Raw genomic sequence first — 20,491 nt, 5'->3', positions numbered from 1 at the left:
ATTCCACACCCTAAACCATACTTGAGGCACTACATTATTACCCCTGTCCATCGATCAGTCTCAACTCCCTGGGGAGTATGTGCACCCCAAGCTGCCTGTGGTGTGCTAGCAGGTTAACAGTCACATTACCATCTCATCCTAACAGGTACCCATTCAGTGCTGGGTGAACAGGGGCATATTTCTAACAAAGTCACTTTCCTAAAGAGACATGTAATATGTGCTTCCGTGTGGGCAGGACCGAAGCCCTAGCAACCTTTGGGAGACCAGCCAATAATTTACACCAATATACAGCTTGCCTGGAGTTCTGTTGATATATTGAAAGTCAGCACAGACAATAGATATGGATCACAGTATTTTTTATTTTATAATAATCATGAAATTACATAACTATCACTATTCCTTGGTGCAACTACTTCAGACTCAAACACTCTGTATTCTTTCATATCACCGAAGTTCTAACAGGCATTATCTACCGTATATGTCCGCAGATAAGCCGAATTTTGAAGACCAGAAAAAAGATTCTGTAGAAAGGTGTCGGCTCATCCACGGGTATTTTTCAGATTGTGATCTGTCAGAAACATCGCCTGAATGACGGTCCGATAGATTACAACGTCCAAAAAGTCTGGAAGTTGCCATGACTACAGCCATTATTGTTATAAATGATCAATAAAATTATTATACATAAATGTTTCAATATAATTACGACGTTTTTCATCTTATATTATTGAATTACCATACTGGTACAGTCTTGCTGTCAGACTTTCCGGTGTGTCGTTGCCTTTCACTTCCTGGTTCGGCTTATCTACGGGTTATATCATGTTCCTTCATATTTCAATGGTCAAGTTTATACCTCGGCTTATCTACGGGGTAGGCTTATCTGCGGCCATATACGGTATGTAGCCCTGGCAGAACGATCACCATGAATCTATTTCCAATTCACCTTGTTCTGTTGGAAACGGTAGGAACATATGTCCCAACTATCTGAATATCCTCATCATCGATGACTGGCAGACAGTCACAATCTTCGTTGAAGACATACCATATCTTGGTCCAGGACCTCAACTTGAAACAGCACACACACTAAAAGTTATACTTATTCCCACTTCTTGGAACAGTTTAAGTGATTGAGCTCATCTTCTAAAAGTTTATGTGGAATCATTTTGAGCTGTTTTGATGCTCTTAGTTGCTCAGTTTTCACAGCGCTACGCTCTTTAGTGTGGCCATGTTCTTCATCCTGCAACATACAAAATGTCATGATCAGCAGGGTTATAGTGAGTGTGTGAGGTTTAACACTGTTTTGAACAGTATTCCAGTTATATCACAGCATATCAGCTTAATGTGGGATGAAAGCCTGAAGTGATTTAGGTCTCTTTGTTGAAACCCACGAGCACGGGTATGGTGCCAACAGACCTAGAAACAATCGGGACGAGCCGGGATTCGAACTGACATTAGTTTTCTGTAGTGCCAGGGGATGCAACTCTGCATGGAAATTGTAGCCCTGAGACGGCGAGGCCACCCGTGCCCCGGTTACACAAGGCCACTAGTCTTCATACAGAGACTAGCAACATTCTGGAAATAATAGTAATGTTTAGTAAATACTTCCCATGTGTGTTTGTTGTTTAACACCACACTCAGCAATATTCCAGCTATATGACAGAAGCCTGCAAATAATCGAGTCTAGACCAGACAATCCAGTCATTGATATTGTGAGCAACAATCCACAGTGTTGGGGAAAGAAGACACGCCATCAACCAAATCACCATGCCTGATCCATTAAGTTGTTTCTTACAACCAGCATAGGTTGCTGGGGCCCTATTCTAACCCGGAATTCCCACTCGGCTAATACTTCATGTTTGCCACCACATTCCTACATCAGCCATAAATACACAGCTGCAAGTACGTGTAATAGTGATGTAATGTTATGTCTAATTTTAGGCCAGTAATAATATGAGGCTGTGTATTACTCACTAATGTCTAACATTGCCCTGGCTAGAGTCGAGGCCACAAGGCACAAGTGTGCACACAAAATATTTTCAATGTATTCTGACCCAAGGCTTGATTCGTTGGTGAAAAATAGCAACTACATTACAAAGTGATTGTATGCATTCACTGTTGAAGGAGGAATGTGAGTGAGTGAGTTGAGTTTAACGCCGCTTTTAACAGTATTCCAGTTACATCGCGGTGTGTCAGCTTAATGTGGGAGGAAAGCCCGAAGTGATGCAGGTCTCGGACGTTTACCACTTCGGTGAAACCCACGAGTACGGGTATGGTGCTGACAAACCTAGAAACATGATTGGGCGAACTGGGATTCGAACCAACAATCATAGGTTTCTGGCGTGCCCAAGGGACGCAACTCTGCACAGCGAATCGCGGCGCCTTAGACGACTGGGCCACCCGTGCCCCCCTGGAGGAATGTGAAGTATAGATGTGTTCTCCCACACAAATAGTTATGCTACATGAACCCCTGGTCCAAAATCAGTAGTGGACACAACTTAAATTCTGGTGAAAAACCCAGCAATCCCACATGCATGAACTACACAACCATGCTGTATGTACTGGTACCTGTTTGCTTAAAGCCTTGATTCAAATTGTTTCACATTGCCATGATTGCAGTCAGTGGTATCATAACATGACTAATGTAGCTCAAGACACCATACCACACACGTATGCTCTAAGCATGCTAAGTGCATGCTCCGTCAACTGAGCAGTGTTGGAGATAAAAGGGGTCCAGTGGTCCTTGAGGTTTGCTGTACTAGTATTTGATGCCAGGGACCCCAAAACTTTTAAACTTTTAACCATTGTTAACATGTTTAATATTTGGAATCGTCTATTTATTACAGGGGTGGGGTGGGTCAGAGGTTTTTAATGTACAAATGTATAGAAAAAAAAATGACCCTCCCCTGATGTCATATTTTGGCTTGACCCTCCCCATGTCCTTGTACATTTTTTCATCACCTTTCCAGAAATGTCAACATGCAAAGAAACTTGTATTTTATTGTAAAATGTCCATTTTTTTCATGACCCACCCCATATGTGTATTTTTTTTTTTATCCTTCCCTACAGACTGTCATAATATTTTACCCTCCCCAGATTCCCTCTGCTTCACCCCCTTCTATGATAAATGACTGCTCCCTTAGCATTATGACTAGGATCCTTTTATCATTCTTAATTTCAAACACGGGACCTTGCGCTTTCCAACTGTCACTCCTCCCTTCTACTATATGCACTCCGGAACTGAAATTAATGCCAGCAGAAATAAACCCGTGAAAATTCCGGGGTAAAATAGGTCTTTAGCAACCCATGCTTGCCGTAAAAGGTGACTATGCTTGTCGTAAAAGGCGACTAACGGGGTCCGGTAGTCAGGCTCGCTGACTTGGTTGATACATGTCATCGATCCCAATTGCGTGGATAGATGCTCATGATATCAATCACTGGATTGTCTGGTCCAGACTCGATTATTTACAGACCGGCGTCATATAGCTGGAACATTGCCGAGTGTGGCATTAAACAACAAACCAACCAACCAAAAAGCCAGTAGAAATAACCTCAGGCTAATGAAATCATAATTCTACAAGCTATACTGCCTGTATGTTTTTTTACACATGCTGTAAAATATCTATCGTTCTCCATTCCCTGCGCTAGACATTTGGCACAACCCTTTGATTCTTGAAAATTTGAAATGTGAAAGTCTCCATATATTATAACATTTTGCAGGGCGAGGAGAAAACAAATGCCACTATCCCTATGGCCATGTTTGGCTTTTGAGTTAATTTCCATGTCTGAGCACATTGCATGCTATGCTGATGTATAGTTCTACCTACCCCAGTCAGGTAGGGGTTCTTCAGAATGTCCAGGTTGTCCTGCTCCACCAGGAGGCGACACAGAGCCCTCCGCTTGGCAGCAACAGAGATGCGCGGGATTATCTTGTTCCTCCTGCAGTGAAAACACAACCAGGTAAGTTGAGGTAACCATAGCAATTTGGACATGTTGATTAAATATGCTTCCTAATACATCCACTTGAACATGATTAATGACATATCCAAATGTATACTACTTAAAAGAGATTAACACATGGTTAAGGACTGCTTGATCTTTTATGTTACACTAGTTAATCTGTCTTGCCATAACAGATTAACCATAGTATTCATGAGGAGGAGAATTTATGGATATCAACTTCTTTATTATGAGGAACACAATTTTTCAAAGTAGATGCTTACTCTTTCATCCTCATAATAAAGAAGTTGAAATCCATAAATTCTCTTCCTTATGTGTATCACTTCTAAATGCCTTTCAAAGACTTCATAGTGTTCATGGTGGTCCTTAACTTCTCCTGAGTAGTGAATGTTTGGATAATATATCATAATTTAGGACTCACAATTTGCAGTGTTTAGACTTTAGAGGTAATCTGATTCAAAACTGAATCTGTTAACCTAGCTGAAAATTTCAACTCTAACTTGTCTAATACCATGAATCTTACACCAGAATATTGAATCCATTGTCAGAAAATTACAAGTTGTGACTTACTAGTAAGTTCCATCTAGTGCTCAGTTTGCAATTTGTTACACTAACAAAACTAATTCAAAACAAAATATGAAGCAGTAGCAAGGAGCATCTGAAAACGTGTGACTCTTCAAAACCCTGTACACCATGAAAAGAAGCAAAGATATTTACAGATGGCTTACTCTTGTAGATAAGACAGCAAAGCCCACATCCATAACTGGCTTCACAAACAGGATAGTCGCGATACATTTACCATTATTTATTCGAATAAACAAAAAAATGGTTTGTTTGGTGATGGACGTTTATGATTGAGATTATCATGTCAGTGGTGTTACATGCAGAAGGGATTTTAGTGAGTGAGTGAGTTGTATTTAACGCCACTTTTAACAGTATTCCACTTATATCACGGCGTGTCAGCTTGGTGTGGGAGGAAAGCCTGAAGCGATGAAGGTCTCAGACGTTTACCACTTCGGTGAAACACACGAGCACGGGTATGGTGCTAACAGACCTAGAAACATAATCGGGTCGAACCGGGATTCGAACCTACGATCATAGGTTTCTGGCGTGTCCAAGAGATGCAACTCTGCAAGTAATTGCCCCACCTTACGCGTTCCCCCCTATATTGTGGTCAAATGTAAAACTGTTATATTTCTTAGTCGGTATCCAAATCTAAAACGTTGCCAAGAAAGCGAAGGGTTTACTTGACACCCAATACTTTCGTTGACAGTCGTGCCATTGAGATGGTTTTCTTTACGACTTAAGTCATTACCCTTGATACAGCAACCCCGGCACACGTATCCTGTGTTTATAATACTGCAAGCACCTTGTGAAAAACATTTTTCACACGTGAAATTAACCGGAAGTAGTAGATCTTGGCATACTGTGAAAAAGGTTTCGTATTCTGTCTGATCTTACACCTAAGCATCCTGAAAATATATAAGAAATCTGAACCAAGAAATCTAATTAAATGTTACATTCTTTTGATGTCCACAATAGATTATTTATGCAATTACTACGAAAGTACCATACTGATACATTTTCAAAATGGCCGCGTCCATGCGACGAGTGTGCAAAACATGTTTTCAGAGAAAGTTCTACAGGACATTATTTAAGACAAATCCATGTGTTGTTGGTGAGCGTTATAGATTTTAAAGCCATGATTGAATGCATACATGTATGTTGAAGTCTGGTCTGTGTTCAAGGAAAATAGAGACAAAAATTCGCATAAGTTTGGCAGAGGCCCTCATCAATGACATCATGACACCGTGTCCTCACTGCGGGTTAATAGCTAAAACGGCACCTCAGCAAAACGTCACCGATTGGCGAAAACGTCACCTCGCCTCAAGCGAAAACGGCACCTTATTTTTTTTCACCTTGGTAAAATAAATGAAATTTAACTTACATGGTAACTTGCAAGTTTTTACACCAATAATTGTCAAATGTTGAAACAAGTTTACATTAGAAAAATTAGCCTCTACAACAATATTCCAAACTTAGCCTGTACACTACTCAACTTATTGTGAAAACATAACATGCTTTGAAGTATGAAATGAAAATAAACTCACATCGTCTCTTACAAACACAAATAACAGGAAATACCATGTAAATACATCAAATACATCCAATAACATGTAAATAAACCATAATTACTACTACATTCTTATCATTGTTAAAAATAGAGGTGCCGTTTTCGCCCAACACATAGTAGCCGTTTTCGCCAAATGCTGTGCCGTTTTTGCCCGAGAAATTGGTGCCGTTTTGCTGAGGTGCCGTTTTAGCCTGCATCCCTCACTGCGCTCAGGGAATACATCGTATTCTCTGTAATAAGTGCATTGGGCGCATAGAAAATCCACAAGGGAGAGTGTTTAATAAGTCCATACACAGACCAGATAAACTTGTGGTCAGAGATCGAGCAGTAGACAGCAGACTTAGTTTATAAATATGTCAATGAAATGTCTAGACTGTTGCATTTTCTGTGAAAGATCACTGACGTACACAAGGAAATATGGATTGTCATCTAGATTGCCAGACTTAGTATGGTATGCTTATAAAGATTACTTGCACTGAGCATGAAACGGATAAAACAAGGACTGGTGGCTGAGAGTCAGTATTCTGTGTCTGAATGGGATCTCCATGTTGAACTGCTGCATGGTACAAGGAGCCACACACATGCATACACATTTGCTACTGTCCATATGCATCAAGGTAAACAATTGTGTGCTGGTCATAAGGTAAACACATATAAACCATTTGTGATAGCGCCTGTTGTCGCCTGGTAAAGTGTTGGCTAATAGGCTAACAAATGTGTAACTCAGCTCAATTGGCAACACAAGTTTTATCATCCAAGTGGCACAAATTCAAATCAAGAAAAAAAGAGTCTGGTAAAAGGCAGTACTCCCCAATAAAGGTTCAATACATTTATGACAGGTTTGTTAATATCTGAAAAATATATTGATCATGTTGCATTGATTACGGTAGCATCTCTTTTTTTATACAGCAAACCCCGATCTGTAGAATATTTCAGCAGTCACAGTGATTTTGCCAGAGACAAATGGCAATAGGACATTTTCATGATTTTACCTAGGTTTGACATTCTTCTGCATGATTACTAAATTGTCATAGTGATTATGCCTGTAAAGATCTGGGTTAGAATAGGTCTTCAGCAACCCGTGCTTGTCGTAAAAGATGACTATGCTTGTCATAAGAGGCGACTAACAGAATCAGATGATCAGACTCGCTGACTTGGTTGATGCATGTCATCTTATCCCAACTGTGAGAATCGATGCTCATTGTATCAATCACTGGATTGTCTGGTCCAAACTCGATTGTTTACAGACCATCATCATATAGCTGAAATATTACAACAAACAAACAAATCATAGAGATTGAACTGATCTGAAACAATGTGGCTATTTGCAGCTGATATGCGATAAACAATATACAAGCATTGGCATGATCAGTAGTGTCTTTTGCAATCCCTTTAACCTTACAAAGGATTCTGAGTAAAACATTTTCTATGTTATTTCACATCTCACTGAAAACCCAGGTATATAGCCATACTTCAGACTGAAAATTATTCAAGGTCACATCTGCATTTTGTTGTTGGGGGATCTAAGCCTACAATCTATTTTGAAAAAGTAAGAAAAATGAAAACGGTTTTAGATTAAAAATATGGTAATTTAGAAGTTTCAACATCTTAACATGTTAGTGTTTTAATTTTTTGTTAGAAGACTGAATGTCACGGCAGCTTATGTCGTGGTGCGTTGTTCATTGTCTGTCTGGTCAAAGAGTTTTCTGTCCATTGTTAATTTTCACATTTTTCACATTTCCAAAACTACAAGGCCTATAAACATGATAAACTTGAAACTTTCAATGAATTATCACAGCTATGGTGTCTCTAAACTTGTTCACAGAATTCCAATCTGACTTTGAAAATGGCAGCCATATTGAAGATGTCATTTCTTCCCATTACCATGATTATTTAGCCATCTCTACATGTATCCTTGTGAATTTGATATGCAGCAAGTATGTGGTATATAATACGTTTTTAGTAATACGTGTTGCTGTATTTTCAACGTCTCCTCTGAAGCTACACGGCCTATTGAGCTAAAGCTCTGTATGAGTGATCTTGCTGTGTTTTTTCTAAATAATGCCCACATAAGTCCGATCTGACGTGAAACTTGACTGACATGACATTTTTGCCTATTACTGCCTATGACTTGTCTGTATGAGTGTTTATATGCAGCAGGTATGTGGTCAGAGGAATAACACACGCATGATATCCTACTTGCTAGTGTTTGTCATGTTTCTCCAGAAATATTGAAGCAAATGTTTGTTGTTGTAGTGCCAGATAAAGGCTACAAGCGATGGGTTCCAAAGATCGACAACATGTTGTATAATCGCAGACTTGCGGCAGGTCCGGAGGTGGAGAGACATCGGTCAGAGTGGATCAACTGGTGAGGACAGGATGGTATTTTGTATCTAAATAATCTTAGGCAGCATCTTCCCTAAATAACTATTTCCTTTGTGGGATGCAAGTATGACTGTAATTGCATCCGGTCAGCACATGTTTAACACTGTGTGTGCAGCATAGGACCATCTTTTAGCACAAGCACAAGCCCTATTGTTGTGTTGAGCATGTTGAGTGTGGTGGGCTATCTCACGAGTTCAAGCTCACCTCAAATATGCAAAAACAGTTCCATGACCAGTGAACCAGGAGCTGCGTCACACCAAAAGACTTGAAAAGATGGTACTTGTTGTTACCCTGCCTGGTGCTCGGGATTAAGGGGCTAAAACAAGGACAGGCCAGCTCAGAGTCAGTATACTGTGTCTGAGTGAGGTATTCATGTTAAACTGCGGCATGGTATCTCAGTGGGCTAGCACTATAAATCTGCCTCAGTCCAGACTTAGTACAAGCAGACACACACACGCACGTGATGCACATCACTATATAACTTATATATATATATATACAAAATCATTAGGTAGACAGTTAATTACGTTCTTGTATTTCAGGAATTATGATGCTGAAGTATATGCTTTCGGTAAACGACTGGGTGAGGAGTTTGAAGATAGTACACTGCGGAGAGCTTTGACACACAGGTATTGACAACTTGAAAGTCTGTTTCACCTGTATATTAATCATGTTAATTATGAATCAAACAAACCTGTGAGGATATGTAGCAACTGGTCGTAGCACAAGTTGTCAAATGTAAGAATACGACTCAAAGGAAGTTAAGGAACACCTGACCCTTGAAGATCCGGGGTAGAGTAGGTCTTCAACCCATATTTGCCATACAAGGCGACTTACAGGATCGGGTGGTCAGGCTTGTTGACTTGGTTGATGCATGTCATCAATCCCAATTGCATGACAATAAATCTGTCATGTCTGGTGGGTGTTCTTTAATGAACAAGTAGAGGGGAGTTTTGCCATCAGCCTTATTGTACATTTTATTCTGTCATTTATTTAAAGACAGCCTTGGAAACATGTCCATATCACTTGGACATCTTAGAAAGACATATCAATCTGGAATTAAATTTAGTTCAAATTACCCCCTGATATGTAGTGATATTGGCACTGACCTTGATTCAGTCTTGTGTGGGATGATTGACAAATGTCTATTACCACATACATTTATATGTCATAAATACCGTTACCCTTACTGTGAAGATTCCGGGGTAGAATAGGTCTTCAGCAACCCGTGCTTGCCGTAAAAGGCGACTTACAGGATCGGGTGGTCATGATGTCAATCACTGGATTGTCTGGTCCAGACTCGGTTATTTACAGACTGCCGTCATATAGCTGGAATATTGCTGAGTGCGGCATTAAACAACAACCCAACCAAACAAAAACCCTTACTGTGGATAGAGCATCTGCTGGGAGAATGGAAAGTTTGTGGTTCAATCCCCAGGCACGTTATACCAAATGATGTTAAATGATGGTACTTGTTCTTTCTCTGCCTGGTGCTTAAGATTAGGGGCCTAAAACAAGGATTGGTAGCTCAGAATCACTATAATGTGTCTGAGTTAAGTGTTAAACTGTGGCATGATATCTTAGTGGCTAGGACTATAAACTGACAATGGTCTGACTGGTACAAGGTTCAATCCCCAGGCACGTTATTCCAAATGATGTTAAATGATGGTACTTGTTCTTTCTCTGCCTGGTGCTTAAGATTAGGGGCCTAAAACAAGGATTGGTAGCTCAGAATCACTATAACGTGTCTGAGTTAAGTGTTAAACTGTGGCATGATATCTTAGTGGCTAGGACTATAAACTGACAATGGTCTGACTACTACAAGCAGCCACACACATGGTACTGCACGGCATAATGTGAGTGGAATAATCTTGAATGCAACCCATTTCACCTCACCCATGTTTATCCTTAGCAACAGTATATAATTCCAATCTCTTCCATCTGTCAGGTCCTACATAGAGAAAGAAGAAGAAAGGCGAAGAGAGCTGGGAATTGACCTTGATGCTGCACCGCTCGGACTTGCTGATAACCAGGAATTAGCTGCTATTGGTGAGACTTATCTCCCTTGACACCTTGAGCTGTGAAGCACATTGGGCAAATATCATTATTATTCAAAATGGGGATAACTTCTATGGATACTTCACCTGTATTACCATGATTACATCAAACTATAAAATTCTTTAGATTCAACAGAAGTCCTTTTCACTGTCAACTATCAATAATCAGTTGTATTGATGATAGTCTTCCACTGCCCAGTGCTTTTGCCCATATGTAAAATGGAAAACCTCACATCTTTCCGATAATCAAACATAAATCATGATGCAGATATATTTGGGTGGGATTACTACTGATGTAACAGAGGTAGCATTCTTAGAATTATTAACTATGATAACTATTGGTTGATTGTTATATTTAAAGTGGTATTTTAACATTGTGTTTTAACATTGCATTCAATACAATAATGTATGACTCAACATTAAGGCCTCTTCCTCGTTATTGACCATAGCATTAGTAGGGAACTGGGAAATGTTGAAGTTTGTACTGATATTTGCTGCTGACTTTTGGCCGAATGTTCTCCTCTGAGTAGGTCTAGATAAATCCCTGTCCAAAATCTTGTTTACCCTGCTTCCGACTCAGAATGAGGCATGTGAATGTGGTTTGCAGTGCCGGAGACAACCAGGATACAGGTCTGTGGTGACATCATAGGAACAGGAAGTGATGTCATATTAGCCATGACATGTAGCTCCTTCCGGCGACCCGTGAAGATCCGGGGTAGAAAAGGTCTTCAGCACCCATGCTTGCCATAACAATGTTTGTCATAAAAGGCAACCAACGGAATCGTGTGGTCAGGCTCGCTGACTTGGTTGATGTATGTCATTGTATCCAAATTGTGTGGATCGATGCTCATGCTATCAATCACTGGATTGTCTGGTCCAGACTCATTTATTTACAGACAGCTGTCATATAGCTGAATATTGCTGAGTGCGGCATTAAACAACAAACAAACAAACAAACAAACAAACTATCACTGCTGTGTGTCCTAGTTGTCCCCTGACCCTGGTTTCCAGTCCCCTGACACTGGTTTCCAGTCCCCTGACCCTGGTTTCCAGTCTCCTGACCCTGGTTTCCAGTCTCCTGACCCTGGTTTCCGGTCTCCTGACCCTGGTTTCCAGTCCCCTGACCCTGGTTTCCAGTCTCCTGACCCTGGATTCCAGTCCCCTGACCCTGGTTTCCAGTCTCCTGACCCTGTTTCCGGTCCCCTGACCCTAGTTTCCTGACCCTGGTTTCCGGTCCCCTGACCCTGGTTTCCAGTCCCCTGACCCTGGTTTCCAGTCCCCTGACCCTGGTTTCCAGTCCCCTGACCCTGAATTCCAGTCTCCTGACCCTGGCTTCCAGTCCCCTGAACCTGGATTCCAGTCCCCTGACCCTGGCTTCCAGTCTCCTGACCCTGGTTTCCAGTACCCTGACCCTGGTTTCCAGTCTCCTGACCCTGGCTCCCAGTCCCCTGACCCTGGTTTCCAGTCTCCTGACCCTGGTTTCCAGTCTCCTGACCCTGGTTTCCAGTCCCCTGACCCTGGTTTCTAGTCCCCTATTTTAGGTCCTTTTATCCACTAAACTTCCTTACCTGCTGTCCTTTAGGATTCCTGCGGATTCCAGGTCAGAATTTGTCCCCTACCTATGCTGGTCGTAAGAGGCGACTTAATGCACACTGTCCTACTGTTGCAGGTGCTGAGTCTATGAGTGTGTACATCAAGGCCTATCTGCGCCATGTTTATCCCCGCTTGTTTGAAGAAGGCGTAAGGTATGAAAAATGATACGCATTTCAACGGAGTTTAACTGTAATAATGCATGTCTGCGGACCTAAGTTTTAGCTGAACTATCTTTTATATTCTTTTCTTGTGGTTGCAGCTTTCTCTTGTCATGTCATGCCCGAGACCTGGCTTTGATTACAATGCGTAAAGACCATACTGAAAACAATGTCTCATGGCAACTAACAGAACTGACTCAGTTGATGCATGTAATCGTATCCCAGATGTGAAGATCGATGCTCATGATGTCAGTCACTCGACTCAATTATTTACAGATCGCTGTCATATTGCTGGAATTTTGCTGAGTGCTGCATTAAACAACAAATATAAAATAAAATAAGATGAAATCACTGACCCACTCTTTACAAGTTGTGCAATGTAGGCTGTTTTGTGGCTATTTTTAATGGATAATTTGTTGAAATCTTTGTCTCTGCTACTTCATGCCAATGTGTCAAAATGGGACTAACCGAGTATCATTTCGTAAAGTCTAGATGGGAAAAGCCTTGTAACATGTTTCATTCTTTCTTTTGCAGTGCTATACATGATCATTTGATATCAACTGAAGTGCTGTCCAAAATAGCTTCACATATAGGACTGACGGACCTGATCCTTTGCCAGGTATTTGTTTTTGTGAAAACATCCATACACTTGTGATGTGATGAAGGGCTATTTCCTTTGTATAGTTCAACATTGAGCACATTTACCATGTAAGGGGTCACAGGTGGCCTTGTCATCTGAGGCATCACAATTTGCTGTGCAGAGTTACGTCCCTTGTGCAGAAACCCATAATTATGAGTTTGAATCAATTTGTACTTTGTAGGTTTTTCAGCTCCATACCAAATGTGGTAAATGTCTGAGACCTGCATCATTTTGGAATTTCCTCCCACATTAAGCTAACACGCTATGATATAATTGGAACACTCTTCAAACCAATGTTGCTTGCATGACAATGTCTAAGGGAGATCACTCTTGTCTGCTACAGAGAGTAATTTATATTCAGTAAGTGACTTACCGGTAAAACTAAATTATTTTTTCACTCACTCACTCACTCACTCACTCACTCACTCACTCACTTATTTTTATCCTCTAATAATCTGTCTGATGTTGGCAGGAGTTTCCTGTAGGCGTTGGGACTCTGAGTGATACACTCCAAGCAGTCATTGGAGCGCTTGAACATGGCCAGGTACAGTACTTCTTCATGTTGTAGGATTAGCATGGTGGCTTAATCAGTCACTTGTAAATTTTTATTGCCCTGGTCAATGGATCAGTGTACACTTGGTTTTTCATTATCAGCTCCCTGGGGAGTATACAACCCTAGCTGCCTGTCAGGCACTAGAAGGTTAACATCCACATTGCCATCTATCCCTACCGGGTACCCATTCACTGCAGGTGAACAGAGGCATATTCTGAACAAAGTCATTTGCCTAAGCAAACGCCACATGTGTTACATGTGCTTCAGACCCGTGAAGATTCCAGGGTAGAATAGGTCTTCAGCAACCCATGCTTGCCGTAAAAGGTGACTATGCTTGTCGTAAAAGGCGACTATGCTTGTCGTAAAAGGCGACTAACGGGATCGGGTGGTCAGGTTCGCTGACTTGGTTGATGCATGTCTACAATCCTAATCCTAATCCTAACCCCGTCAAGCTACTCTCCACGTCCAATGTTGTCACAGGACCATGTGCCACCATGTTCATATTGAACACCTATAACTCATAGATAGTGTTCATAGAGGTGGCACATAGCTACAGTTAGGTCTTTCAAAACATTTACATGACATCAATACTGAAAGAAAGGTATATTTCATTTTCAGGGCAGAGACAGAGCTCATCTGTTTGTTCGCGACTTTGTGCTGCCCCAGCTGGTAGAAACAGACGTGGCAGAGCTGTGGACTGTCCCCAACCCCATGGGGCTCCTGACCGACATGCTGGCGAGGGAGGGCCAGCCACCCCCGGAGCCCAGGTGAGTGCAGCAGGGTGTCGGTACTAGTCTGACACTCTCGTATGTGACCATGCAGCTGGTCTCTGTGTCTGTGTGTGCCTAAAGCTCTGTCTGAATGATGCAGTGTTTGCTGGAGAAAAATGGCATAAGGACGATAGGACATCTTAATTTTTTTGTCAAATATTGGACATTTTTCGGTATCAGTACAAATCTGTAGGACATTTGGGATGAAATAACTGTCCTAGAGTGAGCGAGTGAGTGAGTGAGTGAGTGAGAGAGAGAGAGAGAGAGAGGTTTTACGCCACTTTTAGCAATATCCCAGCAATATCAAGGCCTGTGACACTAGAAATGGTCTTCAAACATTGTACCCATGTGGAGAATCAAACCTGGGCCTTCAGCATGACGAGCGAACGTTTTAGCCACTATGCTACCTCTCCCCAGTGTCCTAGAGAAAGACCTCATGTGAAACTGTGTTGTGGCTTCAGGTTACAGTGGAGTTCAGCTTCCCAGACCGTGATGTCTCTGTACTACGTCGGCATCTACTGTGATGGGCAACTCCTGGGCCAGTGTGAGTACCTGTTTACATCCATGCTCTTGTTAAGTTTATTTGAAACCTTGATTATTGTTCATTTGATCATCCTAATCCACGGCCATGTCATCAAAATCTTGCCCTGATCTGTGAAGATCCGGAGTAGAATATGTCTTCAGCAACCCATGCTTGCTGCTAAAGGCGACTATGCTTTTTGTATAGGGCGACTAACGGGATCGGGTGGTCAGGCTCACTGACTTGGTTGATGCATGTCATCGATACTAATTGAGTGGATCGATGCTCATGATATCAATCACTGGATTGTCTGGTCCAGACTTGATTAATTACATACTGCCATGATATAGCTGGAATATTGTTAAGTGTGACATTAAACAACAAACTAACAAAATCTTGCCCTAATTATATTTCTTTGTTGTCACCTTCCCTACCAGTCTCTGAAGTGGTATTCACCTGTGTCTTAAAAGCTCTGTTAAACTCCAACTCATGTGTTTATCATCACTGTATCAGTAGCATCTGACTCAAGGGGATTCCGGGTTAGAATTTGTCCCCACCTAGCTGGTCGAGTAGTATAGACAATGGGGGTACCGTCTCACCCAATCTGGACCAGGTCCAGCTTCCACAGAGGTCTTAAGTTTTATTAATTATGCAAGCAGTATTGAGCAGTAAAGCATCTCGATCCATCAATGCATTGGTGTATCGTCCCATTGCTACAAGAAATAGGGTGGTTGGAAGGGGGCGGGGGGTGTCATCGCCCTATACACAGGGTAGAAGATCTCACATCTTTAAATATAAGTGGAACCTCATTGGTCCCCACCTACCTATGCTGATAAGAGGTGACCAAATGGATCAGGTGGTCAGGCTTGCTGACTTGGTTGATTGCATGTCATAGTACCCTGATGGCTTGGAAACCACACATCCTTCATTTGTATTAAGTGTTCACGTTCACTTGGGTATACATATTATCGATCATATCGTCATTAAATTTGTAATGCATTGATAATCTGCGAATCGCGACACTGGTAATACAATGCATGACGCTCATAATAAGATGTGTTCATTAAGGGTTAAGAAAATTAAAGAATTGGTTCTCAGGCAGTGACTTTTGAAAATAGAGTGCAGGCGGGCAGTATGTGGTTTTTGCTTGTTGAAACTAGTATGTAACCAAATAAACTGTTGTGTACCATCAATCCGGGAAAGGGCCTCCCTACATAAAGACATACAAAAGCATACAAACTCCTATTGCCGCCTTGACTATACGAGATGCACAGAAAAGCAGTGCGCATGTAAAGGGAAGTAACTGTGTGCTTTATTGGATCGCATTGTTTTTATGTTTTAGGATTTTTTAATTTTTTTCAAAATCGAAATAAGATTGAAACGTGTGGCAGACTTTATGATGATGCGGGCTGTGCCTGAGAAACAAGACTCATTTTTTTAGCCTAATGTATGCCATCATTTTGTCCTCAGCTCCAGGTGAGACTCTGACTATTGCAGAGGAGATGGCAGCAAGAGATGCAGTGAAGAACCAGCTGGGACTCGCGGACAGCCGGTCCCCCCTCCCCCTCGGCAGCCTCGCCGACACGCTACAGCTCGACTTTGACAGAGTGAACCCATGTGTGGCAGACTTGACAGCCTTGGAAGCGTCTTCGATGTAGGACGTTGTGTCAGAAGTCCTGTAAACAATCATACATGGAGTGGACTGCGTGGTGGCACATTGAAGAGGATTGCTCATCACTGAAGCCTCCATGACGCCTATGTGACAGACAAAATGAAAGTGCCCTCAGTATTAGTGTTGTGGCACAAGGATTCATCAATCTCTCACTGACAGCACTGTCACCTGCAATTATATGTACATCTTCCTGAGGCAAGGGAGTTAACTGACTGTGAAAGTCCAGTTTCCACCCTTGATAAACTAGGCTGGAATATCTGGGCTCTATTGTAGTGCCGCCAGTGGCTATTACATTATGTCCCTTCTATGTTTCTATTGACCAATCAGATTCCACATATCATTCGCATATGTTTCAAACAAAATGGCAGCGCGCAGTCAAGGCGATGAGATTGTTAAGCAAGATCTATATCGTAATAAAATGGGTCTTATCTCGCGAAGTGCATCACATCACATGAACACCTTGATTACCAACATGAAAAGACTCTGTACAAGAAGCATTGAGACTGATGGCCAGCGGAATAGTCACAGGTGTTGTTAGTTTTACATAGCATGTAGCAGGCAACTGATGTGTTCAGTGTTACATTGTGATAAAATAAACTGTTGAAATACTACATGTGGTGTTATCTTTGTTCAAATGTCGAGAGATTCAATGGTTGATCTCCAACATCACCAAATCCCCTAAAGCTGACTTAAATATCAATACTGCAAAATTTACTTTTATAATTGTTCCATCTCATTTCACTTTGAATCAGAACATGAAGACAAAAATACTATTAGAATGTTGTGGCCTGTTTGTGTAGCGTCTGTGTCACTTGAATTTGTTCAATAGGTTCAAAGCCGATTTTCAATATGGCCACCATTTGTACATACACTATTGGTAGCCAAGTAGCACCTGCTGGGAGCTTCTAGTTGTGGGTTCGAGTCCCGGGTTTGCCCCTGTCATAATCTGTCCCCACGACACCTTTGTGGTTAGCATACAACCTGTGTTACTCTCTGCTTTCGCCCTGTGGGGATATCCGGATTAGAATTTGCCCTCACCAGCCTTTGCTGCTAGAAAGAGGTGACCAAATGGTGTAGGTGGTCAGGCTTGGTGATTTGGTCGATGGTGTGTCATCATACCCTGATGACAAAGATTGTTGTTCACAGACCCGTGAAGATCCGCGGTAGGATAGGTCTATCACTACAGACTTCTGTAAATGGTATTTTAGAAGCTGTAGTGACAATGACGACAGAGCTGCCTTTTGGAGTTCAGACCCGTGAAGATCCAGGTTAGAATAGGTCTTGAGCAACCAATGCTTGCCGCAAGAGGCGACTATGCTTGTCGTAAAAGGCGACTAACGTAATCAGGTGGTCAGACTCGCTGACTTGGTTGATGCATGTATCCTAATTGCGTGGATCGATGCTCATGAAGTAAATCACTGGATTGTAAGGTCCAGACTCGATTATTTACAGACAGCCGTCATATAGCTGGAATATTGCTGAGGGCAGCGTTAAACAGCAAATAAACAAACAAACAAATCACATTACCAACCACAGGATTGTCTGGTCCAGATTTGATTATTTACAGGCCTCCTTCATACAGCTTAAAAATGCTGAATGCAGCGTTAAACAAAAAAATAAACAAACACTATTCTTTTCTTACACATAAGGGGCGGTCGGGTAGCCTTTTGGTTAAAGCGTTTGCTCGTCACGCCGAAGACCCCGGTTCGAAACCCGACATGGGTACAATGTGTGAAGCCCATTTCTGGTGTCCCCTGCCGTGATATTGCTGGAATATTGCTAAAAACGGCATAAAATCAAACTTACTCACTCACTCTTACACATAAAGAAGACACGCTGTGTGCAATACTGTTTACAGGACAGTAAACTCAGATTTTCTCTCCATCATTCATTCTACAACAGACAGGACTGAGTAAACAATGTTTTTATTGTCAAATATGAAAAAATAAGCATACAAGGCACTTGGAATGTGATAGTTGACATGAATACTGCGGAGTATTGGCAAGTATCAATCGATGTATCTGCTGTAAGAATCCTATACATGTGTATAGAAAAAATGTAAATGTATCTACGTCACATACGTGTTTACACCCTAAACATCTGACATATATAGATAGATAGCACTGTTGGAATTTCTATGTCATGGATATCAGATATGTGATATATCGTGAACGACCTTGGTCTGATAACAGAACAATGACCTTGGGAGGATAATGATAACTTATCATATTAACTCGAAATAACACAACCGCAAAAAGGCAAATAATAAACTGCTCATAATAACAATCAGCTTCCATGTTTTCTTGAATAATGATAAAAAATAAGAAGACTTATTCACTTCATTTTGGACAGAACACCTTAATGATATGAACCATGATGTTTGCACATTACAATCAATTCATCATTATAGACTATTGTAAGGCTTAAAAAAATAAAAGAATTGTTCTCAGGCAATGGTTTTTGAAAATATAGTGTGGGCGGTGTCTTTTTTGGGGGGGGGTCGTTCAAACTAGTATGTAACCAATAAACAGTTATGTAATCAATAAACAATTGTGTACAATCAACCTGGGAAAGGGCCTCCCTACATAAATGTATTCCTTGATGAGTAAAATATTGAATACAGTATTTGACTATCGTTGGCCTTGGAATATTTAAGGATTTTTTTTATTTTTTTTAAAAATGGAAATAAAAATGAAACGTTGGGCAAACTTAATGATGATGCGGGCGGTGCCTGAGAACCAAGACTATTATTTTTTTTAGCCTAATGTACTGTGTGAGTCGGGCACAGTAAGACAATGGGGTGATACGGCTGAGATGATGACAGACTGGGACAGATAATGTGTAAGCAAGTGTCTGGCACAGTGACACAATTGGGAGATACGTCAGTGAGTTAATGACCGACTGGGACAGATAAAGTGCAGGTGAGACATACGTCCTTGGCATAAATATGCTACTGGTCCGATGGCCTTGTTATATTTTGAACATGATGTAACACAGTGATTGAATAAGGTAGTTTGGGACGCCCTTACTGACACTGGAGATGTGCCTGGTGATTGATTAGTTAGAGGGCTCCTTAAGCCATAAGCCTTATGGATCAAGAGAGGGAAACAGGAGTGCGCTCTACGGTTGTCCTCGCCTATTGATTTTTATATAAAAAATTAATTTCGATACTATATCGATACAAATTTATGAATATCAATTCTAGTTTAATAATTCACTGCCCAACATTCACACTTGTAAAGATTATCTGGTAAAGATGGATAAAAAAGGCAGAAATTTAAATTATAAATATTTAATGGATCAGCCTCGTTCATACTCATGAGCATTAAGTTGATAAGTCATGTAGAGATAGGAATTTCTCTTCCATACTCATACAGAATAACTAATTTGTTATTAATCAATACATCAACATTTCATGATACTTTTGAGTTGTTATATATTGAAACTACCATATTGTTTTGAGTATAGTGTGCACCCAAGCATAAATCGCATCGTATTCCAGGCGATGCAGTATTTTGGACAAAAAGAGATTTTTAAAGTATTTTGAACAGTCGAAAACTACATCATATCCCTTGAGGAAAACGAAGGCACAGGTGATAACAAACTTTGTCAATAAAGATATAAATTTGCTTTAAAACACCACTAGACATGATGATCTCCACAACTTCCCAATCAATCACACCCCTAGTGCGCTCCACCTGTTTTAAAGCATACTAAACATGTACATTTAAACATAATACCGGTGTTTCAGCTTCAGTCATCATATAACAACACTATGGCTAACTTATTTAGCGATACATTTTCAACACAACTACTTATTGCGAACTACCCAATCACAAATGCTCCCATACTGTTAAACAAAGCTGTAGTATATGATGCACTGGTACATCCCCTATTGGCCTACGTCCAATTTGGCCTACGTCCCATATGGCCTAAGGAAACAGAAATTATTTTATTGTTTTAAACAACCTACACCCCTATTGACAAAAGTGGTTTGGTTTAAGCTTAATTAGCTCTTGTTATTCACACAGGCTTCTATGGTGAAGTTGATTAAT

At 41.0% G+C, this 20,491-nt stretch overlaps 2 protein-coding genes across 2 annotated transcripts; one reads left to right on the top strand and one right to left on the bottom strand.

Moving 5' to 3' along the window:
• Nucleotides 1–347: 347 nt before the first annotated feature.
• On the bottom strand, nucleotides 348–5,366 carry LOC139472404 (large ribosomal subunit protein mL63-like). The gene is made up of 3 exons (XM_071254880.1): nucleotides 5,270–5,366; nucleotides 3,822–3,933; nucleotides 348–1,234 (listed from the first exon to the last, which is right to left on the bottom strand). The coding sequence occupies exons 1-3, from the start codon at nucleotides 5,335–5,337 to the stop codon at nucleotides 1,094–1,096; spliced, it is 321 nt and encodes a 106-aa protein (XP_071110981.1). The 5' UTR covers nucleotides 5,338–5,366; the 3' UTR covers nucleotides 348–1,093.
• A 178-nt stretch (nucleotides 5,367–5,544) lies between these two features.
• LOC139472381 (large ribosomal subunit protein mL44-like) lies at nucleotides 5,545–17,024 on the top strand. The gene is made up of 10 exons (XM_071254851.1): nucleotides 5,545–5,632; nucleotides 8,345–8,456; nucleotides 9,016–9,102; nucleotides 10,422–10,522; nucleotides 12,200–12,275; nucleotides 12,816–12,900; nucleotides 13,394–13,465; nucleotides 14,093–14,241; nucleotides 14,706–14,788; nucleotides 16,235–17,024. The coding sequence occupies exons 1-10, from the start codon at nucleotides 5,545–5,547 to the stop codon at nucleotides 16,420–16,422; spliced, it is 1,041 nt and encodes a 346-aa protein (XP_071110952.1). The 3' UTR covers nucleotides 16,423–17,024.
• Nucleotides 17,025–20,491: the final 3,467 nt, after the last annotated feature.

Source organism: Haliotis cracherodii, unplaced genomic scaffold, assembly GCF_022045235.1.
Source record: "Haliotis cracherodii isolate W230 unplaced genomic scaffold, xgHalCrac1.p SCAF_24, whole genome shotgun sequence".
Classification (NCBI taxonomy): domain Eukaryota; kingdom Metazoa; phylum Mollusca; class Gastropoda; order Lepetellida; family Haliotidae; genus Haliotis; species Haliotis cracherodii.
This window is presented reverse-complemented; position numbering and strand designations above follow the sequence as displayed.